Below are 15747 nucleotides of genomic sequence, written 5' to 3' on the forward strand. Positions count from 1 at the left end.
AGCACGGCTACGACTCCCTGCAGCGGGATAAAGCTGTGTGCATCAGCACAAACGGTGAGCCTGAATCACAGAACTGAGGAATTTGGCTTTTTTTTTTTTTTTTTTTTTTTCTTTTTCAAAACCATCATCATATATTTAGCAAATTCTTGTGTGAAATTACGTCCCTAATAGTTGGCATTTACCTGTCTGCCTGTGAAATCGCTCCCGGTGAGCAACAGCGATTTTCCTGAGCATCCAAATGCTGCAATGAGCCCTGTGAACTCCGTTTTTGGGGGGGCTTGGGTGGGGGGGGTTGTTGTGTCTGGTGTCCTCCCCAGCAGATGTATGGGGACAGCATGGATTAAAACGACATTTTTTGGGGTCATGAGGAGGGTGAGAGGTAACGGAGTGGAGGATGGGGGCTTCTGGGGAGGGTCTGCAGGTCCAGGAGCAGCCATGAGGCTTGCAAAGGGGGAAGGGCTGAGAACTGGTGGCCTTGGAAAGGGTTTGGGGAGCCCAGGGCTGTGTGGGGCAGGGTCTGACCCCTGTCTCGTTGTGGGGGAGCCCAGCACCCTGCAGTGAGGGGTGCTCGGTGCTCACAGAGCCCCTGGGGCTGCCTGGCTTTGCAGGGATGGGGCTGGGATGAGCAGGGAGAGGGGTCCTGAGGTTCCCAGAGTGGCAAAAAAAAATAATAAATCAGTTAGAATGTTCAGATTTGGGGATCTGCTCTGAATCTGGCAGGAAAGGAGCCTTTGTCTCTCTGGTGGCACGTCTCCTGCCATCCCTGGGGGTCTGGGGGACTTCAAGGACTGCACATCATCCTCTTTCCTCCCCATAAACCCTTTAAAGCCAAAATAAAAAGCAGTTGGTATATAACTAGCTCCCCGTCCCCCTCCCCCGGTGCCTCGCAGCCTCCCCCGGCGCGGGCTGGAGTCTCATTTCGGCAGTTGCCCAGCTGTGACTGGAAGAAAATGGTCCTTCCCGGGGGCCAGGAGGTATCACCACCATCTAAATAACCCCTTCCACGGCTCTGCCGAGCTGAGCTTTCCCTTCTGCCGCCTTGGCTCCTCCATCAGCGTCGCTGGATAATCACTGGGATGTTTTAGGGGGAGTGCTCGCCTTTTCCAACCCTCCCTCCCCCCGCCTCGCCTCCCCAGCCGAGCAGCTGAGAACCTGCCAGCTTCTGGAGAAGGATGAACTGGTACTTAATGGGGGGATTAGTGTGGCTGAGCCCTCCCGAGCATCGAAGCGAGTCCGGTTGGTATCGTGGGCTGGACTTTGCTGGTTCCTCCTGATCAGGCTGGGGCTTGTTTGTCTGAGAGCCCCAGCAGCGAGGTCCAGCCTGGCCCCCATCCAGGATGGAGGGGAGGGCCGTCTTGGGGCTCTACCTCTATGGAAAATTGAATGAAGCTGATGCTCTTCCTTGTTTGTTTGTTTAAATGTCCCCTATTTTTAATTCTACTGTCCTCCTTGGGTTTGGGACCCTGTTGAGGGGAGATGCCTGGCAAAGGGGTGATGCCCATCGGAGCCTGGCACATAGGAGGGAGCTCTCCCTGCCCCTGGTGTGCTGGGGTACAAGCTGTGCTGGGGTGGGTTTATGCTGGAAGGACCGTGATGAATTTCCAGCACGTGCTTTTATCCCCCAGAGTGATGCTGCCCTGGGTAAATGAGGGGGAAACGTTGGCTAGAGACGGGTGAAACTGCTCCTGGGAACTGGAAGTTGAGGCTGGTGGAGGTTAGAGGGTATGGCCACCACCCTTATCTCTGCTGACCACCTGAGAAGAGAGAGCCCTTTCACCCCAGGAGTGGAGAAAGCCTAATTTAGGAGCAGTTTAGTGCTGTGGAGGAGGAAAGGCTTTTGCAGCAAGGCTGGGATGGTGCAACCCTGGGTTAGTCTCTCCCAAAGGGTGGTGGCCACGTCCTGTGTCGGGCTGGCACAGTCGCTGGCCAAAGCCTGTCCCCTGCTGTTGTGAGTGTCCTGTCAGTAGGTGGCTGTTGGGTATCATCCCTGTCCTGGTGCTCCTCACGTAGGCTGAGATGGGCACGGGTGGTGCCGGGGGTGGTCTGAATGGTTGGACTCGATGCGTCTTTTAAAGATCTTAAGGGTCTTTTCCAAACTGAGTGATTCTGTGAATTCTTTTGACGGTTGGACAAGATGATCTTTGAGGTCCCTTCCAACCTAGAAGATTCTGTGAAATAGCATTCCCCAAACTATCTACCCCTGCAAAGCCCTTGGGGAGGATGTCCTGATGGACAAGGAGGTGTTCCCCACTGGGATGGTTATTGCCATACTGGTCTGGGGGGAGCATTACTGGTGTAAGGCCAAGGGCAACCATCCCAGTTTCACTCTGGGATGCTACAATGCCAATGGGTGGATGTAGGAGGCTGGCGAGGAGCGGGCTGTGACCACCCCACATGGCAGCAAGTCCCTTATGTGGCACCTATGGCCGCATCCTGCACCCCTGCTCTGAGCCCATGCTGCAAGGGCAGTAGTTGACCCTCTTTTTACACAAGCAGCCCCAAAAAGGTCTTTGGTTTCCACATCAGGGAGGGGTTTGCTCCGTGCCCTGCTGGCACCTCAGGTACCTTGTCCCCAAATTAGGGGTTGTGCCTCAGGGGCACTTTGGAGCAGCCAAGGGGAGATTGCAGGGAAGCAGAGGAACCACTTTGCCTCTTGGGGTGACTTTGCAGCTCGGGGATCCCTAACGTCGGGGTGCTTGCAGCAGGACACCCTGTGACCCCTCTATGGCAGGGGACTTGCTCTGGCTGAGGATGCTCCTGTTGCAGCATCCTATTCCTCTCCGGGCTCCAGTCCCTGCTCCCCCTCCTTTGGGACAGGGAAAAGGGACCAAGGCCACAGTGAGATCGGTGGCCGGTTAAATCATGGTGTTTTTGTGTATTTATTAAATTAATTTTTTTTGGGGGGGTTGTTTTCTAAAGAAACAAGGGAGAGAGAAAAATATCCCTCTGTCCAAAATCACTCATCCTTCCTAATAATGAGAGCTGTCACCGGCCCTGCTTGGCGAGGAAATGATGCTCGCAGTAAATATTTGGTCTGGAACTGATTTATGGGTGGAAAAAAAATGAGATTAGTGGCTAATCACTGCGTTGCAGGAAACGCTTGGGGCCAAGAGCTCGTGGGGAGCTGGGGCCATGCCTATGGTGGGGGGAACCGCACCGGGGGCTTCAGTGGAGACGCTGTTGGGGTCAACGGTTGGGATCAAGAGGCAGCGATGGAGGGGTCGGACCAGCCTTGGGAGCCACCAGGCTTCTCCTCGCCTTGGTGCTTTGCAGATTTGCTTTAGGGGCTGGGGGTTTAGGGTCAGGGGTAACTTAGATCCCCCTGGCAGGGCACGGTATGGCCAACATTGGCCATGGGGCTGCCGGTTCAATGACCCCCACGGACTCTAAGCAGGAGGGTTGTTCCATCAGACTGGGCTGGAGGCAATTGTTTCCCCCATCCCCGAGCCCGGAGCACCCAAAGAAGTCGTTACAGCCCCCCTAAAGGCAGCAGCAGCTTTTCCTGTGTGAGGAAACAATTAACTTATTAGAGGGTGGTTTAATTTTCGTCTGCTAAAGCGGGCTGGTGAGCGCAGGGCTGTCATTTCCTACCGGCTGGCATGACCAGATGCCCCTGGGCGCTGCGGGGACCCGGGGCGGTGGGAGATGCAGGTCCCTGGGGAGGATGGATCACCTCCCCGTGTTTCTTGCCCTTCACTTTTTTCTAATTTTTTTCCTTCTCCCTTTTTCTTCCAGAGTCAAGAAGAAGAACAAGCCCTTGAACCTCAAGATCCACAACAGCGTGGGGAGCTGCGAGAACATCCCCGCCCAGCGCTCCCCGCTCCTCTCCGAGCGCTCCCTGCGCTCCTTCTTCGTGGGGTACCCCCCTTTCCTCCCCTCCACCCCTCCTGTCCACACCGAAGCCACCTTCTCAGCAAGTAAGTCCCAGTAACCCTCCCTTCAGGTCCCGTTTCCATGGGGTGGGTGATGGTTGATGCCAAGCAGAAGGTATGACCCTAGGAAGCATTGATGCCCGTGCATCAATGGCCTGGAGGATGTTGGCCAAGCCCTTGTGCAGGTGCCTCCCATCAGGGTTTGGAGATATGTGGGTGCTTCTGGGCAAATAGAAGCCTGGAGTACTGCGTCCAGCTGTGGAGTCCTCAGCACAAGAAGGATATGGACCTGTTGGAGCAGGGCCAGAGGAGGCCCCGGAGATGCTGGGAGGGCTGGAGCCCCTCTGCTGGGAGGGGGCGCTGAGAGTGTTGGGCGGGTTCAGCCTGGAGAAGAGAAGGTTCTGGGGAGACCTTGGAGCCTCTTCCAGTCCCTCAGAGGGCTCCAGGAAAGATGGTGAGGGACTCTTGATCATGGAGGGGAGCCCAAGGGGGAAGGGTTTGACCCTGCAAGAGGGGAGATGGAGCTGAGCTGTGGGGAAGAACTTGTTTGGTGGGAGGGTGGTGAGAGCCTGGCCCAGGTTGCCCCGAGAAGCTGTGGCTGCCCCATCCCTGGAGGGGTTCAAGGGCAGGTTGGAGGGGGCTTGGAGCAACCTGGTGTGGTGGGAGGTGTCCCTGTCCAGGGCAGGGGGGTTGGAACTAGATGATCTTTAGGTCCATTCCAACCCAAAACATTCTATGATTTTATGATTGACGCTCATACCAGGCCCTGTTTCATGTTCAAAGTTGTTATTTGCTGGTTGCTCTAAAGTCTTTTTATTTGGAATGGGCGTTGCTGCCGGCTGGGGAGAAGCAGCCTGACCCTTATTTCCCAGTCTTGGACTGGTTGCCCTGACTCAGGGCAGGAATTGAAGCTTTTACGAGCCGGGTGTGACTCCCAGCCTAAACAAAACCCTCCCAGTAAACGCGTGGCAGCTGCTGGGAGGGATTTGCAAGCCAAGAGCTGTGGTGGGGAGGGCGAGCTCCCCTTGCCTCCTGCTGCTCAGCTGGAAAACTTCTTCCCACTCCATATCCAGCCTGGTTTTCTGCCACCTTCCCCTCCCCAGACTTTTCCCTTATTTGCTTTCCCAAAATGTGGTCTTTCTGGCTCGTATTGGGGTTGTTCAAGTTGTTCTCACTGCTTGGCTCTTGTAGCCCTCCCTGCCCCTCGGCACCGGCAGGTTTTCCTTCTTACTGGGACTTGAGCATCAGTTTGGAGGTGCTGGGTACCAGTGTGATGGGGCAGCTCCTTCACCCTGCCTGCATCCCCGCTGCCATGCCTTGCCCAGCCATCTGCAAGGCAAAAGCCTCATGATTTCTTTCTTCATTTATTTTTTTTTTAAGCCAATCAGCTGCTGTTTGGGATCACTGAAGGTTCAAGCCCGCTCCTGGCATCCTTTTGCTCCCCTTTCTTTGGCTTTTGGGGACAGTGGGACCTGGCAGGAGCTCTGGGGGCAGGTGATGTTTTTTCTAGAGATGTCCAACCACCCAACTCTCACTGGCTCCAGCAGGATTTGCCTGGAGCTGGGGGTACTTTAGCATTGATATCCACCCTACCCTGGCATCGGCTGAGTTTGACTTGCAGCCTGGAACGCTGGGGACTGGCAGACCAGAAACCAAGATATTAAACCCATTCTGGGCAAAACCCCTGCTGTGTCTCCTTGCATTAGGTTTCCTCACGCATCCGCCTTGGATGAAATCCCGTGGCGTGATACCCTGATGTAACGTGGCATCGCAGGAACGTGAGGCAATGAGAAGTGATGGGCTATCAAGTGACTAACGCTGCTGGAGAGGTGTCTCTTCTCGTTTCCCTCGGTCCTCAGCAGCTTTCTTGGCTGCTGGGAATGTTTGTTTTCTGGGCTAGATGTGAGCCGTGAAGAAGAGGGGCTTGTTTGCACCACCCGGTTGAGAGGTCTTAGCACCAGTGAAACCCTCTGGTCCTTGCAGGACCGGCATCCATGCACTCAGCATCCCTCGCTCCCGGGGACCCGTGGGGAAAATGTGGTGCAAGGCAAAAAAAAAATCCCACTAGATTGCATTTTTTTCTGGCTCTCTTGTGTTTCTGCATCATTTCTGTGCTGCTGGCCTTGTCCTCGAGCTGCATCCCGGGGTTTTTTTTGTGCTTCCACGGTGGTTTTCTGTTGTGTGATGCTGTGGGAAGAGCGGCTGCATCCTGCACGGGGCAGCCGGGTGCTGAGCGTGGCCCCGCAGGGAGGGAGATGGGGTTTCATGGAGCTTGATGCCAGGGTTCGTTACCTCATGGTGAGAAGATGAGTTATGCCAAGAACTGCAGAAATTCGCTTATTTGTGGGGAGGAGTAGATATCTCTGCAGCTTTCTCCACGCCTGATGGTCCTGTTATGGGACATGGGTGGCTTCCCCTGCTTCGGGACATGGTACTTTGCATGTCCTCAGGTGCCCTGCTCTCCTCTTGTGGCTTTTCTTGCTGACCTAAAGTACCAGGACTTGTGGGTCCTATGAGAAGCGCTGGTCATGGTTTGGGGGTGACACCTCGCCCCATCTGGAGATCCCTCTGCTGGGAGCGGGGGCTGAGAGAGTTGGGGGGTTCAGCCTGGAGAAGGGTTTGACCCTGCAAGAGGGGAGATGGAGCTGAGCTGTGGGGAAGAACTTGTTTGGTGGGAGGGTGGTGAGAGCCTGGCCCAGGTTGCCCCGAGAAGCTGTGGCTGCCCCATCCCTGGAGGGGTTCAAGGTCAGGTTGGAGGGGGCTTGGAGCAACCTGGTGTGGTGGGAGGTGTCCCTGCCCAGGGCAGGGGGTGGCACTGGATGGTCTTTAGGTCCATTCCAACCCAAACCGTCCTGTGATTCTATGATCTCCTGGAGTGCCACTATTTCTCCTTACCTTTTGAGTGCAATGGGTTTCCCATGCGCTGTTGGATGAGCTCCATGGGGCTCCATCATGCCCACCCCCCATCCAGGCGACCTCCCCATCCACATCCCCATCCTCGAGGCACGGATGCAGTTTGGCGGCCAAGTTCTCCACAATAACCCATCCCTATGACCATGTAGCACCATGGATGCTTCAGCTTTTAACAAGGAAAACGCCTCTTCCCTTGTTTCTCCTGTGGGATCGGCCCGGCAGAACCTGGTATGCTCTGGATTGATGTGGAATTACTTCCCTAAGCACTGAAACCAGAAACTGTTGTTGTTGTTGTTGGATTGAGATGCAGGAGAGGAGCTTGGCGAGACCCCGGCTGTCTCTCGATGATCTCTTTTCAACAGCCAGCGCGTCTTGCTGCTTGTGGCAGGAGCACGCTCCCATCTGTATCATCTCTGGTCCTTGATGGGATGCGTGTCTGGATGCTTCTCTCTTATTTTTAACAGCCGATTTGCCCTGATGGGAATAGATTTTCACAGACACAGAAGCTGGGAGCTCAAGGGCTGGCAGTGAGCTGCAGAAGGAGCCACTTTCTCCTGCAGCACAGATTTTGCTGGAGAGCGAAAGTCCCCTTCACACAGGGCCAGAATCCCCATGAATTTTGGTTTTGAATTAAAATTTTTTCCTTAGCAGCCCTTGGAGGGGAAGCAGAAGTGGGGAAGTAAAGACTTTTTGAGTGTCTTTGAACTCTACCTTGGCCCTGAAATAGCCCAGCCCTATGGCTGAGGGACAGAAGATGGTTTGTCTGGCTCCATCCAGGACCTTCTCTTAGTCCATCTGGTCACTCCTGGTGAACAAGTGACCACCAAGAGACGTGTTGTTACTTTGAAATAGGATTTAGGACTCAAGACCCCGTGACTTGGCTACAAGCCCCAGAAATCAGGTTGAATCTTCCCTTTTTTATTGTAAAGGCTCATGCCTAGTAGGTCCTGTTTGCATCTCCGTGACCTGAGTGTCCTGGAGGTGGCTGGCATTGCTCCTGGGCTGTGCCCTCTGCCTGTCCCTCTCCCTGCAGAGCACTGTCACCCTGTGCATCCAGATCAGGTCACCTGCTTGGTGTTCTCCAGGATGGGCCAACAATGTCATTTCCATCCTGGACTATTTAAAACAAAAAGTTGTGGAAGGGAAGGAGAAGAAAAGGCTGCTAGGACAGAAAAATGAGCACCTGGGCACGTGGCTGTGTGGGGAATGTCCTTGCTGCTGCCCTTCCTCCAGTGGGTGTCCAGCCCTCCAGAAGGAAAGGAGCAACCAACACAACCCAAACCAAGACCTTGTGTGTACCAGGAGAGAAGAACCCATTGCCTGTCCCCAGTGACCCACAAACTGAAGCTGGGTGTGAGGCTTCCTCATTCAGGGATGTTGCTGAACACCTTCCTGAAGCACACAGTGGAGAAGCTGTTTCTGTGGCCTGGGAGCACAAGTCATGAAGCAATCCCTGGTTCGTGGAGTTATGAGCAGTGACCACTCAAACCCTTCACCTTGTCCCTGAAGAACCGATCATGGCTGGTTTAATGTGGTCTCTGGTGATGCCTACCTCCCCTCTCCTCAGCTCCCAGCTGGGTACATCGTCCCAGTCCTGTTCATCAGCTCCATTGCATCCACAGTTGACTTTGGTGCTGCTCTGTCCATGTCCCTGGTGGGTCACTTCTCCCAGATCCCAGTCCTGGCTCTGCCTCTTGGCTTTTGACCAAGGACTTTGCAGTTTATGGTGCTGACCTTACCCTTGGGAAGCATCCCAGCTGTGTGCCTACCTGGGGCTTGGGTGATGGTCAACCAGTGATGGCCAAGCAAGCTCCAAGTTGCTGAGATGTCACCAGAGCTCTTTGCACTTCCTCAGCCCCTGAGCATCTGTGAAAGATCCCCCTGAAGGGCTGTCACTTCCTCAGCATCTGTGAAAGATCCCCCTGAAGGGCTGGCATTGGGTAGGTACAGCTGGTGGAGAGGGTTCAAGGTAATGTCCAGTGGATCAAGCCCTGTGTTGGGAATGGGGCTTTGAGCAACCTGCCCTAGTGGGAGGTGTCCCTGCCAATGGCAGGGAATTGAAACTCAATATCTTTAAGGTCCCTTCCAACCCAAACCATTCTATGAATCTAGGACTCCTAAATCCATCCTTTCTGCTGGAAAGGACCAGGCCGGACTCAAGAGCTTGATATTGAGGGTGCCTTTGTGGTTGTTGACCACGGCCCTTCCCCACAGACATCCCATCCTCGATGCTGGGGGTGGTTTCGTAGGGAAGAGACGACTCTGAAACGCTCTCCCAGCCCTCACCTCCTTCAGTGGGGGACTTCCCGAGCAGGACATCGTGTCTTTGTGACCATCAGTGGGTTGTCTCCTCCCTGAATTTGTCCTGCTGCCAGCACAAGCACTTCACAGCCGTGTTGGCAGCCTGGCTGGGAGCTCCCATCTGGCCACAGCTGGCTGCCTCACCATCCATCTGTTGGCTCCAGCCAGCAGCGAGGCGCAGGAGGAGGGTTCCCTACCCCGGCAGCGGAGCCGAAGAATACAGCTTTGTCTGGGCAAGCCTGATTGACCCCGCAAGGCTGCGATCTGGGAAGGAGGGTTGGGAATCACAATGGGACTATTTAAGGCAGCAAAGCGGCTGGACATGACATTTCAGCTGTATAAATAGGATATTTCCTATTCTGGAGCGAGTCCAGAGAAGGGCAACAAAGATGGTGAGGGGTCTGGAGCACAAGTCTTATGAGGAGAGGCTGAGGGAGCTGGGGGTGTTCAGCCTGGAGAAGAGGAGGCTGAGGGGAGACCTCATTGCTCTCTACCACTACCTGAAAGGAGGGTGTAGAGAGGTGGGGGGGTCGGTCTCTTTTCTCAAGTCACAGGCGACAGGACAAGAGGAAATGGCCTCAAGTTACACCAGGGGAGGTTCAGGCTGGATATTAGGAAAAATTTCTTCACTGAAAGGGTCATCAGCCATTGGAATGGGCTGCCAAGGGAGGTGGCTGAGGCCCCATCCCTGGAGGTGTTCAAAAGACGGGTTGATGTAGTGCTGGGAGATATGGTTTAGTGATGGTGTTGCTTTTTGTTTGTTGTGTGGGTGTCTATTTTTGTCAAAGTTAGGTTGACGGTTGGACAAGATGATCTTTAAGGTCCCTTCCAACCTAGAAGATTCTGTGACTCTGTGATTGTCACGCTGTGAAGAGGAACTGCTGGGATTATGAAGCGACTCTGTTGTCCTTACTCGAGCTCTGCCTCCTTGGGCTCACGCCGCGAAGAGGAACTGCTGGGATTATAAAGTGACTCTGCTGTCCTTACTCGAGCTCTGCCTCCTTGGGCTGCTTCGGACCATCCCCTGGGTGAGGGCTGGGGGTCCGTTCCCTCCCGCCAGATCATCCCGCAGCGGGGACACCCTGGGGCTGTGGCTGGGTTTGGGCCTGGCCGTGATTGCGGGCAGAACGTTTGCCACATGGACCAGTGGGGAGGGGGCAGGTGGACTCCCTTTTTAGCTTGAAACCTGCATGGATTTTACATCGTAGGGATAGGAAGCTGCCGGTGCTGTTGCTCCAGGGTTTGCTGCAGCTCCCTTTGCTGAGCTGTTTGGACATCTCTCCCACCCTATTTTGGCCCTAAAAACAGCTAAAGCAAGGAACCAAGGTGTCTCATGAAGGGACTTTGCATCCTTGGGTGCACCCGTTGCTGCGGAGCAGCTCAGTGGTGTCTTTGGCTCCCCAGTTGGGACCAGGTGGGCAGCCACCACTGCTGGCATCCCTTGTCACCATTGTGATATGGTCCCCAGGCTGTGATTTTTGCCTGGGCATGGGGTGGTAGAGATCCCCCTGACACCGTAGCTGTCATGGTTGTCATCCAGGTGACTGTCGGGCTGTTTTGGGAGGAGGCTTCACTCCAGTGTGCCCCCATAATCTCTCAGAGGGACTTAAACCATCACGGGGCCAGCACTAGGAGAATTTTGGTGGCTGCCCAGGGTAGACACGGGCCTGTAGGACATCAACAGACAAGCACAAAGTCTCCTGGCTTTGTGGTGATTCATCCCGGGATGCTTTCCAAGTCCACTTCCATCGATTTTATCCGTCCCATTCATAATGCCAACGTCGCCTGACGCCGTTTGCTGTAGTAAGAGGAGGAGGGTTTGTTTATTGGGCTGTCACCGTGATGGATAACGTGTTCACACCAGTTCCCTGGGCATCCAGAAAAGGTGCCAGGAGATGAAGAGAGGGGGATAGCGTGCCAAAACATGGTCCCTGTTGGTCTGGTACGGCAAGGCTGCCAGCCCTGGGTGATGCTCATGGTGTATTGGGTGTTGGGGCTTGCTGAGGGCATCGCTGCCCTCCTGATCCACCCCAAATAAATAAAATAAGGGAGCTCTGGCTGCTCTTCTCCATGCAGGAGATGCCCAGGCAGGGGGAGCGAAGGCAAAACATCCGCCCCGGCAGCTGAAAGACACGGGGGGAGCTGTCGGGATGGCAGCGGGGGCCAGGAGGGCGTCACGGCCCAGGCAGCATCCCCCGGTCCCCGTCACCTCCGAGGCGCACGGGTGCCACTCAGGGACCAGTGGTGGCTGTCACAGCTGCCTGTCACCGCCGGGCAGCCGGGCGGCGGGGGCTCCTCTCCCGTGTCGGCTGTCAGAGACGTGCCGGAGGCGGCTGTCACCCTCCGCCCGGGCGGTTTCCCCCCTTCCCTGCTCTCCTCCCCGCACATCTGATCCCGTCAAGCGCGGGCTGTTGACTCAAGGATGAGCTGTGCCGCACAGAGCAGGAGCCCTGACCTTTGCCAGGTGCTGTGGAGAGGGAAAGCGCCGAGGTTTTGGGGGGTGTGGGTGGAGGGTGGCATCCCCTGATCCTCTGCAGGGATCCATGGGTGGCATTGGGGACCATCATGGTGTTGGGGCACGGGGTTTGGCCTCTGAGGGTTCCTCCGGGTGATGGGGAGGCAGGAAAGGGATGGATGCTCAGCCAGGAGGGGTCCCCAGTAGGCTGCTCAGTGGGTACCAGCTGCATCCTTCCCTGGGGAAAGAGGAGAGGGGAAAAAATATCCTAGAACACCCACTCATGATGTTGGGGAGCAGGGTTTGGCCTCCGAAGGTTCCTCTGGGTGATGGGGAGGCAGGAAAGGGATGGATGCTCAGCCAGGAGGGGTCCCCAGTAGGCTGCTCAGTGGGTACCAGCTGCATCCTTCCCTGGGGAAAGAGGAGAGGGGAAAAAATATCCTAGAACACCCACTCATGATGTTGGGGAGCAGGGTTTGGCCTCCGAAGGTTCCTCTGGGTGATGGGGAGGCAGGAAAGGGATGGATGCTCAGCCAGGAGGGGTCCCCAGTAGGCTGCTCAGTGGGTACCAGCTGCATCCTTCCCTGGGGAAAGAGGAGAGGGGAAAAAATATCCTAGAACACCCACTCATGATGTTGGGGAGCAGGGTTTGGCCTCCGAAGGTTCCTCTGGGTGATGGGGAGGCAGGAAAGGGATGGATGCTCAGCCAGGAGGGGTCCCCAGTAGGCTGCTCAGTGGGTACCAGCTGCATCCTTCCCTGGGGAAAGAGGAGAGGGGAAAAAATATCCTAGAACACCCACTCATGATGTTGGGGAGCAGGGTTTGGCCTCCGAAGGTTCCTCTGGGTGATGGGGAGGCAGGAAAGGGATGGATGCTCAGCCAGGAGGGGTCCCCAGTAGGCTGCTCAGTGGGTACCAGCTGCATCCTTCCCTGGGGAAAGAGGAGAGGGGAAAAAATATCCTAGAACACCCACTCATGATGTTGGGGAGCAGGGTTTGGCCTCCGAAGGTTCCTCTGGGTGATGGGGAGGCAGGAAAGGGATGGATGCTCAGCCAGGAGGGGTCCCCAGTAGGCTGCTCAGTGGGTACCAGCTGCATCCTTCCCTGGGGAAAGAGGAGAGGGGAAAAAATATCCTAGAACACCCACTCATGATGTTGGGGAGCAGGGTTTGGCCTCCGAAGGTTCCTCTGGGTGATGGGGAGGCAGGAAAGGGATGGGTGCTCGGCTGGGAGCAGTTCCCCATGGGATGCTCAGTGGGTACCAGCTGCATCCTTCCCTGGGGAAGGAGGAGAGGGGAAACCCCCTCATGAAGTTGGAGAGCAGGGTTTGGCCTCCGAAGGTTCCTCTGGGTGATGGGGAGGCAGGAAAGGGATGGGTGCTCAGCCAGGGAGTCCCTGGTGGGATGCTCAGTGGGTACCAGCTGCATCCTTCCCTGGGGAAGGAGGAGAGGGGAAAAAATATCCTAAAACTCCCCTTCTTGATGTTGGGGAGCAGGATTTGACCTCTGAAGGTTCCTCTGGGTGATGGGGATGCAGGAAAGGGATGGATGCACAGCCAGGAGGGGTCCCCAGTGGGATGCTCAGTGGGTACCAGCTGCATCCTTCCCTGGGGAAGATGGAGAGGGGAAAAAATATCCTAGAACACCCTCTCATGATGTTGGGGAGCAGGGTTTGGCCTCTGAAGGTTCCTCCAGGTGATGGGGAGGCAGGAAAGGGATGGGTGCTCGGCCTGGAGCAGTTCCCAGTGGGATGCTCAGTGGGTACCAGCTGCATCCTTCCCTGGGGAAGGAGGAGAGGGGAAAAAATATCCTAAAACTCCCCTTCTTGATGTTGGGGAGCAGGATTTGACCTCTGAAGGTTCCTCTGGGTGATGGGGATGCAGGAAAGGGATGGATGCACAGCCAGGAGGGGTCCCCAGTGGGATGCTCAGTGGGTACCAGCTGCATCCTTCCCTGGGGAAGATGGAGAGGGGAAAAAATATCCTAGAACACCCTCTCATGATGTTGGGGAGCAGGGTTTGGCCTCTGAAGGTTCCTCCAGGTGATGGGGAGGCAGGAAAGGGATGGGTGCTTGGCCCAATGGGATGCTCAGTGGGTACCAGCTGCATCCTTCCCTGGGGAAGGAGTAGAGGGGAAAAAATATCCTAAAACTCCCCTTCTTGATGTTGGGAAGCAGGGTTTGGCCTCTGAAGGTTCCTCCGGGTGATGGGGAGGCAGGAAAGGGATGGGTGCTCGGCTGGGAGCGGTTCCCAATGGGATGCTCAGTGGGTACCAGCTGCATCTTTCCCTGGGGAAGGAGGAGAGGGGAAAATCCTAAAACTCCCCTTCTTGATGTTGGGGAGCAGGGTTTGGCCTCCGATGGTTCCTCCAGGTGATGGGGAGGCAGGAAAGGGATGGCTGCTTGGCCCAATGGGATGCTCAGTGGGTACCAGCTGCATCCTTCCCTGGGGAAGGAGGAGAGGGGAAAATCCTAAAACTGCCCTTCTTGATGTTGGGGAGCAGGGTTTGGCCTCTGAAGGTTCCTCCAGGTGATGGGGAGGCAGGAAAGGGATGGATGCACAGCCAGGAGGGGTCCCCAGTGGGATGCTCAGTGAGCACCAGCTGCATCCCTCCCTGGGGAAGGAGGAGAGGGGAAAAAATATCCTAGAACACCCCCTCATGATGTTGGGGAGCAGGAGGTTCCTCCAGGTGATGGGGAGGCAGGAAAGGGATGGGTGCTCAGCTGGGAGCAGTTCCCAGTGGGATGCTCAGTGGGTACCAGCTGCATCCTTCCCTGGGGAAGGAGGAGAGGGGAAAAAATATCCTAAAATCCTAAAAAAACCCCTCATTATGTTGGGGAGCAGGGTTTGGCCTCTGATGGTTCCTCCAGGTGATGGGGAGGCAGGAAAGGGATGGCTGCTTGGCCCAATGGGATGCTCAGTGGGTACCAGCTGCATCCCTCCCTGGGGAAGGAGGAGAAGGGAAAAAATAGCCTAAAATTCCCCTTCTTGATGTTGGGGAGCAGGGTTTGGCCTCTGAAGGTTCCTCCAGGTGATGGGGAGGCAGGAAAGGGATGGATGCTCAGCCAGGAGGGGTCCCCAGTGGGATGCTCAGTGGGTACCAGCTGCATCCTTCCCTGGGGAAGATGGAGAGGGGAAAAAATATCCTAGAACACCCTCTCATGATGTTGGGGAGCAGGGTTTGGCCTCTGAAGGTTCCTCCAGGTGATGGGGAGGCAGGAAAGGGATGGGTGCTCGGCCTGGAGCAGTTCCCAGTGGGATGCTCAGTGGGTACCAGCTGCATCCTTCCCTGGGGAAGGAGTAGAGGGGAAAAAATATCCTAAAACTCCCCTTCTTGATGTTGGGAAGCAGGGTTTGGCCTCTGAAGGTTCCTCCGGGTGATGGGGAGGCAGGAAAGGGATGGGTGCTCGGCTGGGAGCGGTTCCCAATGGGATGCTCAGTGGGTACCAGCTGCATCTTTCCCTGGGGAAGGAGGAGAGGGGAAAATCCTAAAACTCCCCTTCTTGATGTTGGGGAGCAGGGTTTGGCCTCCGATGGTTCCTCCAGGTGATGGGGAGGCAGGAAAGGGATGGCTGCTTGGCCCAATGGGATGCTCAGTGGGTACCAGCTGCATCCTTCCCTGGGGAAGGAGGAGAGGGGAAAATCCTAAAACTGCCCTTCTTGATGTTGGGGAGCAGGGTTTGGCCTCTGAAGGTTCCTCCAGGTGATGGGGAGGCAGGAAAGGGATGGATGCTCAGCCAGGAGGGGTCCCCAGTGGGATGCTCAGTGAGCACCAGCTGCATCCCTCCCTGGGGAAGGAGGAGAGGGGAAAAAATATCCTAGAACACCCCCTCATGATGTTGGGGAGCAGGAGGTTCCTCCAGGTGATGGGGAGGCAGGAAAGGGATGGGTGCTCAGCTGGGAGCAGTTCCCAGTGGGATGCTCAGTGGGTACCAGCTGCATCCTTCCCTGGGGAAGGAGGAGAGGGGAAAAAATATCCTAAAATCCTAAAAAAACCCCTCATTATGTTGGGGAGCAGGGTTTGGCCTCTGATGGTTCCTCCAGGTGATGGGGAGGCAGGAAAGGGATGGCTGCTTGGCCCAATGGGATGCTCAGTGGGTACCAGCTGCATCCTTCCCTGGGGAAGGAGGAGAGGGGAAAAAATAGCCTAAAATCCTAAAAAAACCCCTCATTATGTTGGGGAGCAGGGTTTGGCCTCTGATGGTTCCT

At 55.8% G+C, this 15747-nt stretch overlaps 1 protein-coding gene across 1 annotated transcript in view; it reads left to right on the forward strand.

Moving 5' to 3' along the window:
• KSR2 (kinase suppressor of ras 2) overlaps positions 1 to 15747 on the forward strand; it is a 100011-nt gene that overhangs the window by 31342 nt on the left and 52922 nt on the right. The window contains exon 5 of the mRNA XM_014959513.1: positions 3736 to 3917. Within this exon, the coding sequence (XP_014814999.1) occupies positions 3736 to 3917 (182 nt within the window). The remainder of the gene's footprint in view (positions 1 to 3735; positions 3918 to 15747) is intronic.

The sequence above is a fragment of the Calidris pugnax genome, unplaced genomic scaffold (genome assembly GCF_001431845.1).
Source record: "Calidris pugnax isolate Ruff unplaced genomic scaffold, ASM143184v1 scaffold413, whole genome shotgun sequence".
Taxonomy (NCBI): Eukaryota; Metazoa; Chordata; class Aves; order Charadriiformes; family Scolopacidae; genus Calidris; species Calidris pugnax.